Raw genomic sequence first — 20,230 nt, forward strand, 5'->3', positions numbered from 1 at the left:
GCCTGTGCTGACCACCAAGGAGCACCGTCCTGGTGCCCCTCTCTGTTTAAATGGCTATTTATTGAATAAATAACTAAATGGCTATTTATTAGATTTAAATCACAGCTGCCCCTCTGCGTTGCTAAGCCAGATGTGCACTGTCACCCAAGCAAGCACTAAAAGGTGTCCTCTCCCTGTTTCTTCTCCCGACCAGTTTTCTAAGGGCAGAGACAAGGAAGCTGAGAAATGTTCCTGCACTTTTGGGGTTCAGTAATTTTGGAGGAAAAGCTCCAATATTCCCAGAGGGAAAACCCAGCCTTGCCTTTGAAAACATCTCAGCAGAGAGCCTGTCCCAGCCCAGCTGTCCTAACCCCATTCATGCATCAGATTTTGCACGTGGAGGAGCAATGAAATGCACTCAGCTCCCCCCGCCTCCCCAGTCTGACCAGTGGGGATACTGGGAGAGGCTCAGCATGGCCAGAGCGAGGTCGGCACCCACGCAGCCTCCACGCTCCTCCACGGGAGACCACGAAGGAGCCGTTCCCTTACCGAGGGGTGGGTACTGGGAGAAGCTCTCCACACACATCGGCTTGCCAGGAATCATCTCCACGATGGCCGCATCGCCCGATTTCAGGGACTTGGGGTTGTCCTCCAGCTTCTTGCCGGAGCGCCGGTCGATCTTCTCCTTCAGCTCGGCGAACTTGCAGGCGATGTGTGCAGTGTGGCAGTCGATTGACAGGCGAGTAGCCGGCGCTGATCTGCCCGGGGTGGTTCAGGATGATCACCTGGGGGACACAGCAGCGTCAGGGTCACCACCCAAGGGGACTTTTTTACAGGGTCTTGCACTGCCAGGGACCAGCAGGGTGGGGAAATCGATGCCCTCTCATGCCACACACAGAAAAGTGAACTGGTTTAATGGCAGAACCCTCTCTTTGTTTAAAATGCCATTTAAGCTATCATTTATTTATTCAGTGGGCAGAAGGATGTGGGAGCAGGTACCCGGTTGCTGGAGGTTACCAAGTCCTGCTCTACGACAGAGCCAGGTGAATTTTGGAAAGGGAGCAGCCCTTTTCACGTGCAGTGGCATGCAGATTGCAAACCCAAGTCTTAAACCCTGGGCAAGCTGTCATGCACATCTAAAACATTCAGCTTTCCCTGGAAGTTACACTGCTCTCCAGCATATTATCTCCTCCAGCTCAGCTATGAGAGGTGGTCAGGATCCTCCCATGGGAATGGAATTGAGTACGGAAGAGAAAAGAGAAGAGAAGAGAAGAGAAGAGAAGAGAAGAGAAGAGAAGAGAAGAGAAGAGAAGAGAAGAGAAGAGAAGAGAAGAGAAGAGAAGAGAAGAGAAGAGAAGAGAAGAGAAGAGAAGAGAAGAGAAGAGAAGAGAAGAGAGAAGAGAAGAGAAGAGAAGAGAAGAGAAGAGAAGAGAAGAGAAGAGAAGAGAAGAGAAGAGAAGAGAAGAGAAGAGAAGAGAAGAGAAGAGAAGAGAGAGAAGAGAAGAGAAGAGAAGAGAAGAGAAGAGAAGAGAAGAGAAGAGGAGATAGGATAGGATAGGATAGGATAGGATAGGATAGGATAGGATAGGATAGGATAGGATAGGATAGGATAGGATAGGATAGGATAGGATAGAATTCCACCCTATGCAGCAGACCTGAGACGTGAACTGTGCCGCCTCCTGCGGCGGGTCCGACTTGCTGTCCCCGCAGACGTTCCCGCGGCGGATGTCCTTGACGGAGACATTCTTCACGTTGAAGCCAACGTTGTCCCCGGGCAGGGCCTCGCTCAGTGCCTCGTGGTGCATCTCCACCGACTTCACCTCGGTGGTGATGTTCACGGGAGCGAAGGTGACCACCATGCCGGGCCGCAGGATGCCGGTCTCCACTCGGCCCACGGGGACAGTGCCGATCCCTGTGGAGCAAGGACAGAGTAGAACAAAATGTAACCTGCTTGGTGCATCCCCCGAGCAACATGGCCAGAGCCTGGCTGCCATAAAAGCAAGGTATCTCCAGTGATTTTCACCGAAGACTATGTTTGTCTCTTGCCAAACCGAAAATCAGTTATCAGTTGCAAGATCAGCATCAGGGTCTTCAGAACTGCCAAGAACCAGCCCTTCCTACCCAATATTTTGTAAAACAGAGGTAGCACATAGCTAGAAGGCTCTGAGCAACCCATGCATGCTGAAAACTTTTCCTTTGCAGCAGCCACAGCCCTCCTGTGCAGAGGACCAGGCACTTCCTAGCATGTGTGCCACAGCACAGCCCTGCTGGCCACACAGTCCCAGCTGTAAGGAACGAGGGTGGCTAATTAAATAGATGGGACCTTTGGCACCTTGCATCATCAGAATTTGGAAAAAACTCATCTTTGGAGTCAAGTGAAGAAGGGGAGGCTTTTGGGACCCATCCAGTCTCCCACACCAGCCCGATTGCCTCCACCTCCCCCAATCCCACAGTGTCTCTGCTCTCTAAGGACCTCTTTAAGCACCCCATGGCAGAACCCTACCTGCCTTTCTCCAGCTGAGCTAGAGGAGGACACAGAGCTGCCCACCACCCCTCACCTTTGAAACACCCACTTTAAAATTTAAGACCACGGGGACAAATCTCAACCCGCCTGGTTCCTGCAGCACACCCGCCCTTGGAAAATTGTGGAAAAGAGCTGGAAATGGCCATGTTTGCCTAGCCCAGCAGCCATCACGGGGACTGCCCAGCAGTGCCAGCAGGTCAGCGAGCCCGGGGGACATTTATAGCTCAGAGAAGTGTCTCCCTACATGGCTGGTGTCGCGATGCAGCTGGGCAGGCGGAGGTGCCGGTGACGGACACCGGCATTTGGGAGGCACGCGCAGCGGCCTCACCGGTGGCCCTCCCCGCTGGCCTCGTCCCTCAGCCGGGCCCCAGGGCTTTTTTGCTGCTGGGCCTCATTCCTGGCAGGTGTCCACCTCACCTCGCCAGCCGTGACCTCTGGGACACCCAAATTTGCAGCCGTTTCGGCACCGGGTGTTCTCCAGGGTGAGCTCACAAAGCTGCTGCCCCTCTCCGCTGCCCGGGTACCTTTGGGCACCTCCAACCCAAATCTCAAATGGGGTTTTTGCCTCACAGCCACCACCCCTCTCCCCTGTATCTGAAGTTCAAGGAGCTCAGTCCCTCCAGTTTCCCAATACCTGGAAACATCGTTCCCAAATTCCTGTGGAAGGAAGGCTGGGGATAAATAGGGATGCTGGTGGGGCTGCTGCTCACCTCCGATCTTGTAGACGTCCTGCAGGGGCAGGCGCAGGGGCTTGTCTGTGGGGCGGGTCGGGGGCAGGATGGTGTCCAAGGCCTCCAGGAGGGACACCCCGCTCGCGTTGCCTTCCTTGCGCTCCACCTTCCAGCCTTTGAACCAAGGCATCTGGAAACAGAAGAAAAATCATTCACTGAGTGTGCCCATCCTCAGCTTCCCAGGATGATCCCACTGAGGTGTCCCACCAGGACACGGTCCAGATGTGTCCTGGCTTTATTCGGGGCTGGGGTGCTCTTTCCAATCTTCCCATCCCTCTAGGTTCATCTGCACACCTTGCTCCACCTCCACCCACCTTCTCCCCTCTCTCCAAGAAACAAGCAAGACGTCCTTGAGCACAAGAAAAAGGGTGGAAAGGGTTAAATCCAGCAAACCTGCAGCCCCCACTCCCAACCCATGGGTGTTGCCTTCCCACACCATCCTGCCCCCAGCGCAAAGCGCCTGGCCTTCAGGCTGGGAACTGAGTTTCTTCAAGGCTGCTGAGGGGCAGGATTGTTTTTTATAAATAGTTCTGCCCTACATTGGATCCTTGAAGCTGAAACTGGCTGGAAAAAAAATAAAAGAGGGGAAAAAAAAAAAAAAAAGAACAGAGATGTAATGAAATGTGCTCAGCAGAGGGCATGGTTTGATGCAGGGAACCGTGGTACTTTCCTGGAGTGATGCTGCACACCTGAAAGGTGCAGCTGTGCCTGGGCTTGCAGCAAGGAAGAATTCGGTGCTGGGTCTGAAACCACCCTGAGACACCAGGGACCAGAGTCCTGCAAGGCCATTTCCCCTTCCTGCACCGAGAGGGGCTTACACAATATTTCTCCACGTGGATTTAAAATGCTGCCTGCGTTATGGATGGGGCTTTTCCCTTAGGCACCATCACAAGTGGCATGGGACTGGGGGTGCAGTGGGTTCCCCGAAGCACCCCCTGTTTTACACCCACCCCCGGAGGCCCCAGCCACCCAAATTTGCTCTCCCACCCTGCAGCCTGCACCAGTGCATAGATGGCGTGACGGGAAATGATGGATCCATCCTGCGCTGACTCAGAGCTTCCCTGCCACATGGCCCAAAATGCCAGCAGATGCCCATGAGAGCAGCTGTCCCTGCGGCCACCTGCCCACAGCCCTACCCAGGGTGGGGGCACAGCCACCCCGTGCACCCTGCGCCCCATCCCCTGCCCGCCCTGGGGACAGGGAGGACCAGCAGACTCTGCCCCATGGCACATGGCTGTGGGAGCTGTCCCCCTTCTCCTTTCCACGCATTATCCTGAGAATATCTGGCATCCCAAGAACATCTGACATCCTGAGGACATCTGACATCCCGAGAGCACCTGACATCCCCGGAATATCTGATGTCCTGAGAGCCATCTGATGTCCGGAGCCGTCTAAAGCAGCACTTGGACACGCCCCAGGGGAAAACCCATCCTCAAAACCTCCGTGCAGCCCGAGGATGAGGAGCATCTACCAAAATAGGATCGTGCTGCCTCCTAGGGCTGCCCAAGTAAAACCTCGATCATGTATCCCCCACACCTACTTCCCAAGAGCCATCCCTACTCCACCACTCCCTGGCTGGGGAGTCCACCCTAACCCAGCCAGAAAGGGTAAATGTTAACCCTGTGCCGCCAGCCCTGGGTGCTGCAAGCTCAAGCAGCCTTAATTCAGAGCTGAGCTCTTATTCCTACTGTGCCCCAAATTCGTTTCACAAAGCAGTCATGTTTCTCTGATTTTACCCCCCCGGCACCTCCTGAGCACCCCTGTGCACCCCACGTCCCAACCTCGCCACTGCAGCCGCGGGGCCACCCCGCTCCTGGCACCGCAGGCAGGGTGCCCTCAGCTGCTGCATCCCCCGGAGAGCCTCCCAAACCCACCCCGAGTGGCCCAGATCTGTCAGCTGCTGCAGCAGAAAGCTGGCTGGATGCAAAAATCCTGCTTGCCAGAAAAGCTTGTAAATGTCAAACTTGGATGCGAGCGCAGCCCAGCTGTCGTTTGGCCTTGGAACACTGCGTTTTGGGGCCACGGGATGCAGCCCCCCATGCGGGGCTGGCTCCGGCCCCAAATCCCTGCACCCTGGTGAGCTGGGGCTGCTGCAGCCATGCAGCTCTCATCCTGGCTCCCCGCTGAGTCCCCTGGTGGGCAGACACATCACTCGACCGCCTTGTGCTTCAGTGAAACCCAGCCAGAAGTACGTGAGTGAGAAAAATCAGAGATTTTTCTAGCGAGAAATGGGAAGGGAGAGATCCACACCGGATTCCCACCCACACTCCCCTAGAAACGCTGGGGAGGGGGCTCTGTCCCCAGCTCTGTCCCCACAGAAGGGGGAAGGAGACCCCTGGGGACCACGGTGTGGGATGTCCCCACATCCTTCCAGCAAAGCTCTGCCGAGCACCCAGCCCCTGCGCCCTCTCCAGCCCTCCTTCCCTCCCGATGCCCCCAGCCTCCTCCTCTGCTGCTTATCCCAGCCCCTGCCCTCCTGGGCAGCACGTCACATTGAGATCACGCCCTGAGACCCGTCTGGAGGAGCGGGGCCAGCAGCACCCATCCTGCTCCATGCCCGCCCTCTGCAGCCTATTAATAGGAGAATTGCTCAGGATCATCTTCCCGGCCCAGCAGCTGCTGACATTTGGAGCCCGATTTGGAGGCACCCAGCAACTATGCGGCCACGTTTGGCACGGCCGTGGCTGACCTTATCCAAACCCTGTTCCTCAGGGGACAGGAATCTCCCCAACACCCCCAAAAATGTTCGTTCTTAGCCAGCCCCAAGTTCCCGTGAGCTGCCTTTCCTGCGCAAGCCCATGAGCAACATTTCGGGTCGTGAGCTTGAATTGCAGCTCTCCTCTAGCTCAGGACCACAATGCCCGACCTCCCTCGCACCCAGACATGCTGCTTCCCTCTCCATGGAGCTCTGACCCCTAGTCCACAAGTCCTAATGCCCCCGTAAGCATCAAATTTCCCTTTGGTTCCCCAGGGGATTGCTGGGGGTTTCTGCTCTGAGCGACCTGCTCAAGGTCACCAGAAACCAGTGGGAGAGCAGGGACTATCCTCGGGCCAGAACTGCCCAGCCCCTAATTTCTTTAGAAAAATACAGCTGGGGTATTTTTTTCTCCAAAAAAAAAATGCCCGAGTAACAACTTCTATTGGCAGCTTGTCTGCCAAGGAACCCCCATCCCAAAGCACCTTGTTGTCGTGTCCCCACCATCCCCATCACTGATGCATGCAGGAGGAGGCCATTTAAGATTCCACCAGCCAAGGAGCAACCCCAAATGGATGCTCAAGGAAACCATGGTCTTCACATGGTAAATTTGATACTTCCCCAAGCAAAATTTATCTTAGGGAGTGGGGTCCCAGCTCTGGAACATGGGGCACAGCTGCCACAGTGCCATATAACACTGGTGGGAAAAGGCACCCAATATTCGGCGTGTAGGAGCCCGGCTGTGCAGCAGGAGCTGTTCCAAGCTGGCGACCAGATCGTGCTGTTTGCCTGGGAAAACAATGCCCTAAAAACACACCCGGTGTTCCTGCTGAGCCTGACAAGCGCTGCAGACGGCTCTAACGTCACCACGGGGCTGACGATGCGCACCCCACAGCTGACATCCCAGGAGCACGGCCGTGCAGATCACCTCCTGGAGATGCTCATGGGCAGCCACTAGGACATCTGGGCACGGCACAGCAACAAGCGTGGCCACGCACAGTGCACCCATTCATCCCAGCTCAGCACCACCACAGCTACATGACAAACACGTCCACGTTGGCACCACGGGCCATTACGCACCACGGGGACACAAAACGTGCCTGTGGCTTCCACAGCACCAAAGTCATCTTCAGCCTGGCTGGGGGTGGGGGGAAAAAGATCCGACACACCACGCACACTTACATTAGGGGAGGGCTCCAGCATGTTGTCCCCGTGCCAGCCCGAGATGGGCACGAAGGGAACCGTGGCCGGGTTGTAGCCGATCTTCTTGATGTAGGCGCTGACCTCCTTGACAATCTCGTCGTAGCGCTTCTCGCTGTAGGGGGGCTCCGTGGAATCCATCTTGTTGATGCCGACGATGAGCTGCTTCACCCCCAGGGTGTAAGCCAGCAGGGCGTGCTCGCGGGTCTGCCCGTTCTTGGAGATGCCGGCTTCAAACTCGCCGACGCCAGCAGCAACGATCAGCACGGCGCAGTCGGCCTGGGAGGAGAGAGCTCGTGATCTACTCCTGTCCCCAGAGAGCTGCTCTGGGGAGCTTTGAGTACGCCCCAGATGGATGTGGGATGAAAGCACGGCTTGGGCAGGCTCCCTGCCAGCTGCTACCCAAAACCCCACTGATCTACCTCAAACCTGACCTGTGTTATTTTATGCTTGCCAACCACACGTGGTTTCGCAAGCTGTGTTGGAAATCAGGGTGGGTCCTTTAGGCTGTGTGAGTCCAACCAGGACCTCATCTTGTCCACCCTGGAGTGTAGAGCCTAAAAACCCACCAAAGATTTTCCAGTAGCGTCCCTGGGGGAGGGCCACAAGTGGCACTGGGAGGCAGGAATGCCCTGCAGTGCCGTGAGGGGACTCTGCCCTGCCCTGGGAGGGTCAACTATGGAGTATGGCAGCATGATTTATGGAACAGAGATGTTTTGAGGGAAAGAAAAAAGACCCACAGGGTCTCGTTGGGCCAATAGAAGCTAAGGGACTGCATGAAGTTTCTTGTACATCTGAGTTGTGTGAGGCTAAAATAACATGGGAGACACCCTCTCATAACAGCCTGTAGCTCAGGGAGGCCGTATTCATCCAATTTATCCAAGTAGGATAAATGGTGTGGATTAACCACCCCTCTGTGCTGAGGAGGCCCTTTCCCCCAGACATCCAGGAGGTGCAGGATCACAGCAAGGTCCCCAAGTGCCACCTGGCCTCTTGCATAGACCCTGCTCAACACCACTGGCTGACTGCTCACCCAAATACCTCCTCCAAAAGGGCTCCAGCAGCACCTACATGACCCCAGGCTGATTGGAGAGCCCCAGCCTCCCCCTCTCCAGTAGTTTGTGGCCACCGTTCCTCACCTGGGAGGTCCCGGTGATCATGTTCTTGATGAAGTCCCTGTGGCCGGGCGCGTCGATGATGGTGATGTAGTACTTGGTGGTCTCGAACTTCCACAGCGAGATGTCGATGGTGATGCCACGCTCACGCTCGGCCTTCAGCTTGTCCAGGACCCAGGCGTATTTGAAGGACCCTTTCCCCATCTGGCCAACACAAAGGCAAGAGCAGTGAGACACAAAACATGAGCCCAAGGTGTGGCAAGCACCAGGACCCATCCCAGCTCCCAGAGCCATGGAGGCAGAGGGTCACGTTGCAAACATTGAGGGTAAAACCCTCTAAATTCAGCATTTGCTGTGATCTGTTTACTAATAAATACAGGTGAAGGCAGATATTGTTCTCAACATGATCCTTAAGGGGATGGAGAAGAAGTTGGAGGAGCTGTGATGTGGGTTTGTGGTGGGACCAGATGAGGAGGAGCTGGAGCCTCTTCGAGGTCTCCTCTATGAAATGCCAGGGCCCTGCTCGGCTGCTGTGAAATCATCCTGGTGTGGAATTACCCAGCGGTGCTGGAAGGCTCCTTATTGTTGTATTTTAACCTATTATCCCAACCTGTGAGACATCTGCTCAGAAGGAAAGGAGCAGTGACAGGGGTGCAGCAGGGGAATGGGTTAAAAGAAAATGAAATGCAAAGACTGTTGCTAGGAGCTGAAGGGAAATGTGATTGATTTTTGCCACAGAGTGTGTGAATTCGCACGGAAAGCTACTGCGAGCTGCCGTCAGACCAACTGTCATTGCCAAATGGCCAAAATCACAGCCAACACCGTAGCGCAGCAAATCATGCTGGGCGAGATTAGCCATAAAATAAATAAATAAATAAATAAATAAAATCTCTGTCCTGTGATAAAGCACACGCCTTGCTAAAACCAAGGTGTCACTTCTGAACTGGCTTCTCCTATCGTTCAGTGTCCTTCGACATCGTGCCATGGGGGAGAGCCGGACATCCCCAGCTCTGAGCCAGGATCCTGCGGGCATGGGGGGAGGATGAGCTCCCCCCTGGCCACGCCATGCTCAGGGGCAGCCCAGAGGGACCGAAGGGTTAACGGGCATCGATCTTTATGTCTGGGGCTGAGAGGGGAGTTTGCTAAGATGGCAAACAGAATTCAGCTAGAGAAATAGGTCATCTGCTGCTGATGTAATGTGCTGTAACCGCTGCACAAGGACGGAGATGTTACAGCGCGCTCCCCCTTCACCCAGAGCCGCGCTCTCTGTAGCAGGGATTTCTTCTGGAGCATCAATGCATAAAATTCCTAACGGGCCATTATAAATCACCTCTCCGGAGGGAAAAGCTTCCTGTTGGCAGGCAGCTAACGCTCCGGTGCTGTTCCTCACCAGGAAGGCTAACGCAGCATCCCACCTGGATGCATCCCACCCATAGCGGGGTGCTGGGCAGCACTCTGCCTTGATCCCTGCTCATGTCCCCCCCCCTTTTTGCTCCCCGTGGCTGGGCAGCACGGGGAATTAATGGTGCCGGTCCCTTTACGTAACAGCCGAGTGCTGCGATGACTTTGCAGCTCGCTGGGGAGGATTACAGGCAAAATCCTAAAGCCAGGGAGAGCCTCCCCCTCCTTGGGGGCAATGGTGGGTGAGAGGGCGATGCCGCAGCCCCAGCCCAGAGCTCTCACGCCTGCAGGAGGGGGGGTCGGGGAGGGGGTGGAACAATCCAGAATCACATCTCCGCTCCTGAGCATCGAGTATAGGAAGGGGGGGCAGAGCAGGAGCTGGGAGGTTAACCCTTTGCAGCGTGCACACCCATTCCCTCCCCTGCTGGGGGAGATGGAGGGCGTCATTCAAGCGTGATCGCTTCTTGCCTGAGCTGGGGGGGGGGCTAAGGAAAATTAATTCATTTTGTGCAATGCATTAATAACGTGGAGTGCTCAAGCAGGAGCTCAATAGACCCCACGGCCTTATAGCAATCAGCAGCCTTTTCCCTTCACTTATGGATGGGGAAACTGAGGCACAGAGCATGCCCCAGGGTGGAGCTGGTTATGAGGGCACCCAGCTGCCCTGCACCCCAGCTCCTACAAAACAGGATTCCCATGCAGGAATCAGAGGCATCTACACCCACAAAAAGCTGTCTATATTCTGCAAACGCACCAAGAGACGTAACGTGAAGACAAATGAGATCCTTTATTTAGCAAACAGCTTCCCTCCTTTCATGGGGTATATTCAGTTACCCAGGGCTGTTGTTGAAAAAACACAGTATTATCTAGCTTTGCACAATACCTTCACTGTTCAGGGCCAGAAACTGCCTGATTTTCCTTGATCAAACCCCAGCAGAGGGACAGCTTTCTATTTGGAGACCACAAATAATGATTTTTCTTTTTTTTTTTTTTTTAAAGAACAACTCCGCTTTTGGAGATACTATTACCCCTGCCCTTGAAGTCAAAAGGAAAATAAAAGCTTTTATTTTAGGGGAGAAAAAAAAAAATATCAGACCCTGTTTTTTTTTTTTGATAGCTTTTTGGGTGCACGCAGGCCTCCATTTCCTGCGAATGCCACCTAATGGAAGAAAACCCTTCCCCAGCCCTGCATCAGAAAATGGAGTCTGTAAGCTCAGTCAATAGGCTATTAATAGCAGCTTCCAGTCCCCGCATATTCTGGCAAGTCAGGGGAAGTGTCTGTTCAATTAAAATAGCCGCAATCGTGTCTACAACAACCTCATCACGTCACACCTGAGCTGGAGGTAAAGGGGTGGAAATATACTGAGGCACACCAGCAATCCTTTGGAAATGGGGGAAAGAAATCATTTTATGCTAAGGAAGAAGCTCTTCTATGGGAGGCTGGAAAAAAAAAAAAAAAAAAAAAAAAAAAAAGGCTGACAATGAGGCAGGAAAATGGGTGGTTTAGCTCGGCTGCTACTGGCAAATTCAAAGGGTTAAGAGACAGAAAAACATTTGATCAGGAATGGCAGGGCTGAAGAGATTTTTTTCTTTTTTTTTTTTTTTCCTTTTTTTTTTTTTTTTTTTTTTAAATATAGGATCTTGGCCATACAAAATAAAAATAAATGAAGGGAATGAAGGGATGTCTGCATTAAAAGGCTCCTGGAACGATGACGACAAGACATCTTGTGAGAGACCAGACCTGCCCTATCACTAGCACAGCCTGGCTTCCCCTGCCTCACCCACCTCTCTAGAATTTACCATCATTAATTTCCCGGAGTTTCCGATCCACAACGTTTTCCTCTGTCCCCAGGATTATTTTTTCCTCTTTAATCTCTGCATCTGCCACGCTATAGGTGTTGGGTGGTGCTTTACAGTGTAGCAGCCTGATAAATGCTGGAATTATTACATTGCTATAAATGCCTCCTTTAGAGAGGTTAAACAAAAGAATTCAACTAAAAGCCTTCTAATTCACGTAAGCTTTTCTGTATTAAAGGCTACCAATCAAGGCACACACCAGACACCATCCTAGAGAAGAATGGGAATGTTTTTTTAAACAAACTGGATCAAATGAGGGGTCCAGCTGGTGCTGCATGCTCCAGCAGGCACTGGAAGGAGATTTTCCTTTGGTTTTCCTCCTCGTGCACAGAATTTAGAGGGAATTGCGTGCCCAGAAGCACAAGGGTTTGTGGCTATCCCAGACACCTCGCAATTGCTGCTGGAATTAGGAATTGCAATCCCTAATCCACCTGCCAAATCTCGCCAAGCCCCTTCAGGAGCAGCTTGCAGCAGGGAGCCCCCCAGGTGGTGGGCTCAGCTCGGAGAGGAGGGGGGCGAGCACCCAAATGGCCCAATTTTACCGAGGCCAGAGGAGCCAGGGGAGTTGGGGATGCAGAAAAATATGATGGGAACAAAGGGAGAAAGAGAAGGTACGAGAAGGGCAGCCCCAGGAGAAGGGGAGCATTGCCCCTGGGATATTTTCGGGGCATTGGCGCAGAGCTGGGAAGGGTCTCGGCACCCCCATGGGTGGGGAGGGGGCGCACGGGGGGGGACAGGCTCCTCACCTCGGCAGCCTCCTTCTCGAATTTCTCAATGGTCCTTTTGTCAATGCCCCCGCATTTGTAGATGAGGTGCCCGGTGGTGGTGGATTTCCCAGAGTCCACATGCCCAATGACGACGATGTTGATGTGCGTCTTCTCCTTCCCCATGCTGGCGGGCTACGCGTGGCGGGCGGGCGGCGGGGGGGGCTGTGGGGGCGCAGCTGCGTTTTTGGGGAGGCTGCAGGGGGAAAAAGGCAAGCGTCAGCAGAGCCCCCCTGCCCTCCGCAGCATCCCCAGCCCACCAGGGGTAGGGTCTCCTCCTCTCACCCCTCTGGACCACGCGCTCCAACCCAGCCAGGGGGTGCCTGGGCTTCGTCTGGCGGCTCTGCCCATGCTGGGACAGATCCAAGCCACCCCCGGAGGAGGCTGGCCGGGCTATTTCTGGCCACCACGTCCAGCCTCCGACCCTCAGCAAGACACCACGGTTTCAGGTCTGCCCTCCACCACCCTCTCGGAGACCCCCGGTTCCCAGGGCTGCGTCACCGGTGCCTCGAAGGTGCCCTTCCCACGGGGAAAATCCTTCCTGCACAGCTCTCTCCCGCTTCCACCGCTGCCTTCTAGGTCTTTCCAAGCCCCAGGGCATCTCCTCCGTTTCGTGGGCGTCCTGGGAGGAGCCGTGGGCGCCCGTCCCTGCTGGGTGCCTTCACCTCCCCCCCTCCCCCAAAAAAAAAAAAAGCCATGCGTGGTTCGGGTGACAGCATGGTGCCCGCAAAGCGGGGCGGACAAAAATAGCCCCCGTCCGCAGGGCATAGCGGGGCAAGGGACAGCACGGGCTGGACCCCGGTGGGGGATTTGGTTAAATTCTGCTGCCCTGAATTTGGATAAAACGGAGGGAGGAGGCTCGAAAGGAAAAATCGATAGAGCCGGGGAGCTGTTCTGGCATCTCCCGGGGTTACCATGGCGCCGCAGCGCTGCACAAGCCCCGCACAATTAGGAGCTTTCCTTTGACGTCTCATAAAATCCAATTTTAGGAATCCGCCCGTGGAAGCAAAGCAGGTCAGGAAATTCAGCCGTGAGGGCAGCCACGGCCCCCCAGCCCCCCCCCAAGCCCTCCGTCCCCTGCCCTTGAGCAGCCCCAGCGCTGGATGCGGCCATTGCGCAGCTCCCCAGCGCCCGCTGAGCGCCCTGCGGCACCCAGGGCTCGGGTCCCCTCATTTTTATTTTCTTATAGTATATATTTATATATTTTTTAATATTTTTATATTTTCTTTATTCCTTATAGGATTATTATTCTTTTTAGATTTTGTATCCCTTATGGAATTTTTATTCTTTATAGATTTTTTAATAGGTTTCTTATTCCTTATAGTATCTTTATTTTTTATAGATTTTTTTTATTCTTTATAGAATATATTCTTTATTTTTTTTTATTCCTGATAGATTTTTTTATTCCTTATAGAATTTTAATTTTTACAGATTTTTTTTCATTCTTTACTGATTTTTTTTTTTTTTTAGATTTTTTTAGATTTTTCCTAGATTTTTTTTATTTTTTCTAATTTTTTTTTTTTTTCTAGATTCTTTTCTTTCCCCCCCTAGGAGCAGGGGGGGGTTGCGGGTCACCTCCCACCTGCGGGATCAGGCACCTGCGAGGCTCAGCAGCAGCCCGGCCCCATCCCCTCCTTCCCTCGGGGGGTCTCCCCCGGGGGGTTCCCCGCAGCACCCCGCACCCCGATGCCACGGACCCCCCCCCGCAGCCCGGTCCCTCCCGTTCTTAGCAGCCCGATGCCGGTACCGGGGGGGGGATCAGGAGCTCTTACCGGAGCGGCGGTCGGGGCGGCAGAGGCTGCCAGCTTGGGCTCCGGCGGCTTTATCTCCCCGGGAGGGGCCCACCTATTGACGGCGGCAGCGCAATGCAGCGACCCCCCCGCACTACGGCAATGCGGTACCGGGCGGGGGAGGAGGAGGAGGAGGAGGAGGAGGAGGAGGAGGAGGCGCGCCGGGGAGAGGAGGAGGAAGAGAAGGAGGAGGAGGAGAGAGCGGGGCGAGGCGGAGAGGGGGGAGAGGAGAAGGGTTTGGGAAGGGAAGGGGATGGAGGGATGGGGGGAAGAGAGGGATGGGGAAAGGATGAAGGAGAGATGGAGGGATGGGGAAATGCAAGAGAGATGGAGGAGAGATGGAGGGATGGGTGAAAGAGGGATGGGGAAATGCAGGAGAGATGGAGGGATGGGAGAAATTGATGGGGAAATGCAGGAGAGGTGGAGGAGAGATGGAGGGATGGGAGGAAAAGAAGGATGGGGGAAATGGAGGAGAAGGAGATGGAAGGATGGGGAGATGGAAGGATTGAAGGTGGGTAGGAGGGAGCCAGTGGGATGGCAGGTAGAGGGATGGGATGGGATGGGATGGGATGGGAGGAAGCTGGAGGGATGAGAGATGGGAGAGCTGGAGGGGTGAGTGAGATGGAGGGGTAGAGGGAGGTGGAAGGAAGGGCTTTGGGGAAGAGAGGGGAAATGAGGGAGCTCCTGATCTGGAGGAGTGGGGCAGATAGAGACTGAGTGGGGCTCGGACCCCCTGTGGCAGCCTGGGGGCAATTTTATGGGACTGGTGGGGGAGAGGAGCCCTCGCTGTGTACCCTTAGGGCCAGCTGTGCTGGAGGGCTGACCCCAAGCACGGGGTGGGCAGGGGTCCCTGCACGGGCACACGTGGGGCAGCCACGTCCCTGGGCACAGCCCTGCAGGCACTGACCCACATTTCTGCCTCGGTGCAAACGCATTAGCCCAGGAGCAAACAGAGAAGCAAGGAACAAATAGAGCAAAATATGCCCCTGCACTTGCAATATGTATTGCTCTGGCTCGAGAATCTGTGGTTTATGGACGTCGTTTCATTTAACAGGGGATGGGGTTCCAGTCCTAGGGCAAGGAAACCATAAATAACCTCTTTCAGTGTTATCGGGACGTTTTCTTTGCGTTAAAAAATATCACGTAGTGGTCAGAATATTTATACCTGTGTCGGCTGTGCAATTACAAGGTAATGCAAAATTTTCTGCGTCCCAAAGCCAAATATAGGTCAAAAGAATGCTAATTTTGAATTAAGCTGTGTAATAGTCTAGACCAATTGCATGGCCTTGACCATCTCTCAGTGAATTTAACAGCGAAGTCAGGTACTGCTAGTTCATAGTCTCAGGGTTAAACACTTAACCATCGTGTAGATTAAAATGGTACTAACCTCTCATTAATGTTTAAAGGGAGACCTCCCTTTTTCTGAATGTTAGAGTTCACTGGCATTTTCTTAGAAACGTGATAGGGAAGATGTCTTTTACGCAGCGTTCCACCGAGTGCCAGAAAAAGTAAAAAAGAAGCTTTCAAAAGGAAGGCTTTAAGCATTTAAAGAAATTAATCCAGACCTTTTTTGGGACAGGAGCAGTGGTGCTGCCTCAGGTCTGGACGTGCCGGGGATGGACACGGGTGGTAATGCACTGCAGGGATGAGCGTACAAGTCCCTTGTTCTTCCCTCCCACTTTTCAGGGCTTTGCCAAGAAATAATCTCCTCTTTTTACGCAAGGGCAGCCTTGCTGGCGAGCGGGCTGCACAGAAACGGGGCTGCCTGTAGTGGCAGTGGAGCCTGACAGCCCGTCGGACTATAAATAGTAGGGGACAGGGAGAGGAGAGAGCTGCCAGACCTGGATAATCGGGGCGAGGTTCAGCCACCTTACAGCCAGCCGCCGAGGGACTTAAAGCCACAGTTTGGGATGGATCCTGCCAGGGAGCAGGGCTACACCCAACGCCTGCCATCCCATCATTACACCTGAGTGGAAGTGCATTCCCGCAAGGTTGGACCAAAAAAACCCAAAATAGTGCTTATCTGTCCTTAGATGTTCAGCTATTTGAAATAAAAGAGACCTGAGCAGGCAAAACCTGCAGTGGCTGGAAGTTTAGCACCTCGCCTCCATCCTTCCAGCTTCAGATTCAGTCCCAGATAAAACTGTTCCCCAAATCCTATTTAGGATTGGATCTACCCCCCAGAAAATCCATCTCCAAATAATTTGGGATCATTCAAGATAATTGAGAAGCCCAAAAGGCCATTCTGTCTAGGTATTGCTATGGGGACTGGCAGGTGCTGCACCCCTTTTATAATTACCTCCAACCCCACAAACTCCGCGTTAGGATCTGATGCATTAAACCATGCAAAAAAAAATCCCTTTTGCCCAGACATAAAAACTGAGATATTTTTTTTCAAAGAGGCCCTGCATGGTGTGAGAGTGAATAATCCGCAGTGCCAGTAATTGGTATGGATCTGGGCTGCCTGCTGGGGTTGGCGTTGGCGCTGGGGGTGTTCCTTTCTAGCTGAGCTCCTGCGATTTGGGAGGCAGGGGCTGGGGCAGTGCCACCAGGGCTGCCCACCCAGGAACAGCCCCCCCGAGCCCTGTTGGGTACAGGAGCAGCAGGGGGGACCCTGTTCTCTTTCTTCCCCTGCAGAGCACTAGGGATATCTGGAGAGAGATGCAGGGCCTCGTGTGATGGCCATTGGAAAAGGTGCTCAGAGCGTGCAGGGGCAGCGGTTGTCCTCCAAAGGGAAGTTTTACAGATGAGGTAGATGCCCTCAGGTTTCCTTCCTCCTGTGGTTGGGGTTTCAGCTCCTTCCACACCGGTTTTTGGGGCTTTGGACCCAGGTGTTCCAGCATTTACAGGTTACCACATGCTGGATGTGGCCAGGCTCAGAGCACCGAGGCACTGGCCATCCTCTCCTCTACACCACACGCATCCCACAGCAGTCCTGAGTGCCCCCAGAACAGCACACATGAAGAATAAAATTCCCATTTATCACCCCAAACCCCCCGCTGCAATGGGATGGGATTCCCCATAGCATCTCCCAGTAATTTCTGGAGCACATTTACACGGGGCTGGCTTTGGGGTCCCCCCTTCTGGGCCCCCCCCATGGCACACACTGTGGCCGGCTCCGTATCTTTGTGTAGGAGCACTCCAGGCACCAAACAGGACAAAATTTCATAAAATCATTCATACAAGCAGGTTTCTCAGCTCTTGCTCATGCTGCAGACCCAGAGAGGGGCAAAAAAAGACAGAAATATGGGGCAAAAAGACAAGGGAAGGAGGAGGGGAGGGGGAGTATTTTGAGGTCCTGCAGTCAGCACATGCTGCTGATAGCTTTAAATTGGAGCCAGCAGTTTAAAAATAAGCTTTGGACGTGATAACAAGATGCCCAAACCCTCTCACCACCCGGCCAGCTGGGGACGGTGTCTGGTGACACCCCTGCAGGGACAGCAGCGTGCTGTGCACAAACCCCTTCTGCACCAAGCAGCTGGGTTATGGGGTCAAGACAGGGAAATCCCCCCCTGGAGGACTCCCCTCCTTCCCCCCCAGCCATTCTTTGGGTGTATCCATGCCCAAAATTCAGCTCTGCCACGGAGAGCCTTGGTGGCCCTGGGTGCCCAGGTTTGGATCTATTTAAATCATGGCCAGAAAGCAGAGATTTGTGGGGTGAACCCCCCCCTCTGGGGCGACCCATCGTCCTGAATAACTTCCCATCCTTTGTGAAAATACCCCAGAGGAGGGGAGGACGTTGCTAAAGATGTGTGTTGAGTCAGGAAGGAAGCAAAATGACGTGCTCAGGGTGTAAAAATTCAGCCAGGTTGAGAGGCAGATGGTGGTCCTGGAGGGAAAACCACCCAAAAATCATCCCAGAAAGGGGCTGACCCCTGCCAGCCCCATGACCCACCTCGCCAAGCTCAGCAGCACCATGGGTTACATGTCCATATTCCCCAGGGAAATGCAGCAGCTCCTCACCTAAAATAGGATTTCTCCCGAAGATTTTCACTCCTTCAGTCCTCCTCACCTTCCCCACTGGCATTTTAGCTTCTCTACTCTGCTTCCTCCTGCTCTCTGGGATGCTGCTGACAGAAAAGAGAATAAAACAGCCCAATCTGCTCCACTGCCAGCACGGGAAGCAGGCAGGCTGCACACATCCCTGCTCTGAAATCTTTTTAAACTCAGGGGAAGGAGAAGAGCAGCACCTAAAAGGCATCTCTTTAGGGATGCCCGGACACTTCTGATGCCCAGGTGCAGCACCTGATCCCATAAATATCCCCAGGTGCTGAGGAGGGGACAGACCCTGGTGCAGCACCCAGCTTTGTGCTGATTTAGGTTAAACCCCAGTGCAATGAGGAGCCTCTGCCCTGCGGTTTTTTATGGGTTTTACAGCAAGAGTCTGGGGCCACACCGAGCTGCAGCAGATTGATGTATTTGTTTTGGCAGCCGGGCACATCTCCGAGTTAGGAAAAGCCTGAGTTAATCCCGGGGACAGCTTTTCTTATTAAAACCACAGCCGCTGAATGAAAACAGCCCGGGCTGCCCGTATCTGCTGGTGAAGGGCTGCTAACGGGGGTGGCCGGCTAACTGCGGAGGCTTTGGGGGCATCCAGAGGGAGAAATAAGGCTCAGAAAACTTAACGAGCAAATTCATTGCTGGGCCACCCCCCTCGAAGCCCAGTGAAGTGTATTTAGCAATGATTTTTTTTCCCGTTTGTTCGGTTTTCACTGAATGGCAGTGAAATTTTCCCTCAGCCCCACGAGGGGGACGCTGCTCTGAGAGTTTTCTGCAGAGATTCAGGTCCTGCTCAGCACCACTGCTGGTTTCTTCAAGAGGATTTTCCCCATTTGCCCGATTTTTGCTGACCAAACACCAGCTTGGAGCAAATCCTTTCTCACGTCTCCCCCTCGTCCAGCTTCCAACACTCGTGGGTGGGCACAGGGAGCTGGGGGACAGGGTCCCGGGGACATCGCGGGTGATTTTTATCCCTAGGTGGCAGCAGCTGCCCAAATCCTGCACTTGGAGCAAAGCAGCCGGGAAAAACGCAGGGCAGGATGAGAGAAATGGGCACAACCCGTGCATGGGTCGTGCCTGCCCCCTGGGTTGTAGCCGGAGTAGAAATGGGGCAAAAATCCTCGATGGGCAGGATCTGGAGCCCTACAGACGGCTCTGGTCGCTGCCTGATGCAGGGTGGGATGGTGGAAAGGGGCTGCTGGGCTTGTCGCCACCGGGTGAATTCCCAAATCCACCGTCCCCATCTGCAAGCGTGGATGGATCCCAGCAGCTCCGAAAGCTTTTGGATGCCTCCGAAAGCCTTCCCTGCCTTCCAGATGTTTCTGCCGAGAACAGGGTGACATGAAAGGCTGCTCCCCGATGGCACACAAAACCTGCAGACAACAAAACGCAGTTGCCAGTCGTAACGTGGAGCTAGAGCCCCAAGAACCAGATTTTTTACAAAATAAAATAATAAAAAATGGGTGGGAACAAACAAAACATGCTCCAAAGCAAACTGCAAGGAGAGTCGCAGTTGGAGGCTTTGGTTTTGGCTTCGATTTTAGTGGAAAATCAAAGAAGAAAAAAAATCTGTCCAAACCTTGTCATCTGCTTGCTTTTAAAATGATTGATCCTCGATCGATACAAATGAAATTTATCTTCCTCTCAGCGCACCCAGCACGGGCTTGGTTCTGGGAAACCCGCCTGCATCCTCGTCCCCTGCTCCATCACTCCCAGCCCCTACTGCTCCAGGCGCCTGTCGTGGCCCCACTGCTGTTTTATGAGCAAATCCTCTAAAAAACAGCCCCAAACATGGGTGGAAGTGGTGTCGGAGCACAAAGGGAATAGGAAGTGTTTTTGCATCTCTGCTCTCTCTGCTCTGTCATTAATTAAAGCAATTAGCCCACTCGGGCTCAATGGGATACGAAGCCATCCCGTCCTCCCCGGGGAGAATATAGTCCATTACAGGATATATTCTGTGTATTTTTATATCATATTTTTTATATTATGCATATTTTTAGGCAGATTTTTATTGCTCTGTACGTTGTCAGAGGGGCACAGGATGCAGAGATGCATCTGTCAGGAAGGGTTTGGGGAGGAACCTGAGAAATGCCAGGCTTCACTAAAATTAAAGTGACTTCTTGGCTCTGAAGCACCCAAATCTTTCGTCTCCTAGGCTGAATAAATCTCTGGAAA

General features: G+C 53.6%; 1 protein-coding gene across 1 annotated transcript in view; it reads right to left on the reverse strand.

Moving 5' to 3' along the window:
* EEF1A2 (eukaryotic translation elongation factor 1 alpha 2) overlaps positions 1–14,173 on the reverse strand; it is a 17,677-nt gene extending 3,504 nt beyond the window's left edge. The window contains 8 exon segments of the mRNA XM_084296388.1: positions 412–712; positions 714–764; positions 1,635–1,891; positions 3,214–3,364; positions 7,112–7,408; positions 8,269–8,448; positions 12,249–12,462; positions 14,039–14,173. Of these exon segments, the coding sequence (XP_084152514.1) occupies positions 412–712; positions 714–764; positions 1,635–1,891; positions 3,214–3,364; positions 7,112–7,408; positions 8,269–8,448; positions 12,249–12,392 (1,381 nt within the window). The 5' untranslated portion in view covers positions 12,393–12,462; positions 14,039–14,173.
* Positions 14,174–20,230: the final 6,057 nt, after the last annotated feature.

The sequence above is a fragment of the Netta rufina genome (assembly GCF_964035555.1).
Source record: "Netta rufina genome assembly, chromosome: 16".
Classification (NCBI taxonomy): domain Eukaryota; kingdom Metazoa; phylum Chordata; class Aves; order Anseriformes; family Anatidae; genus Netta; species Netta rufina.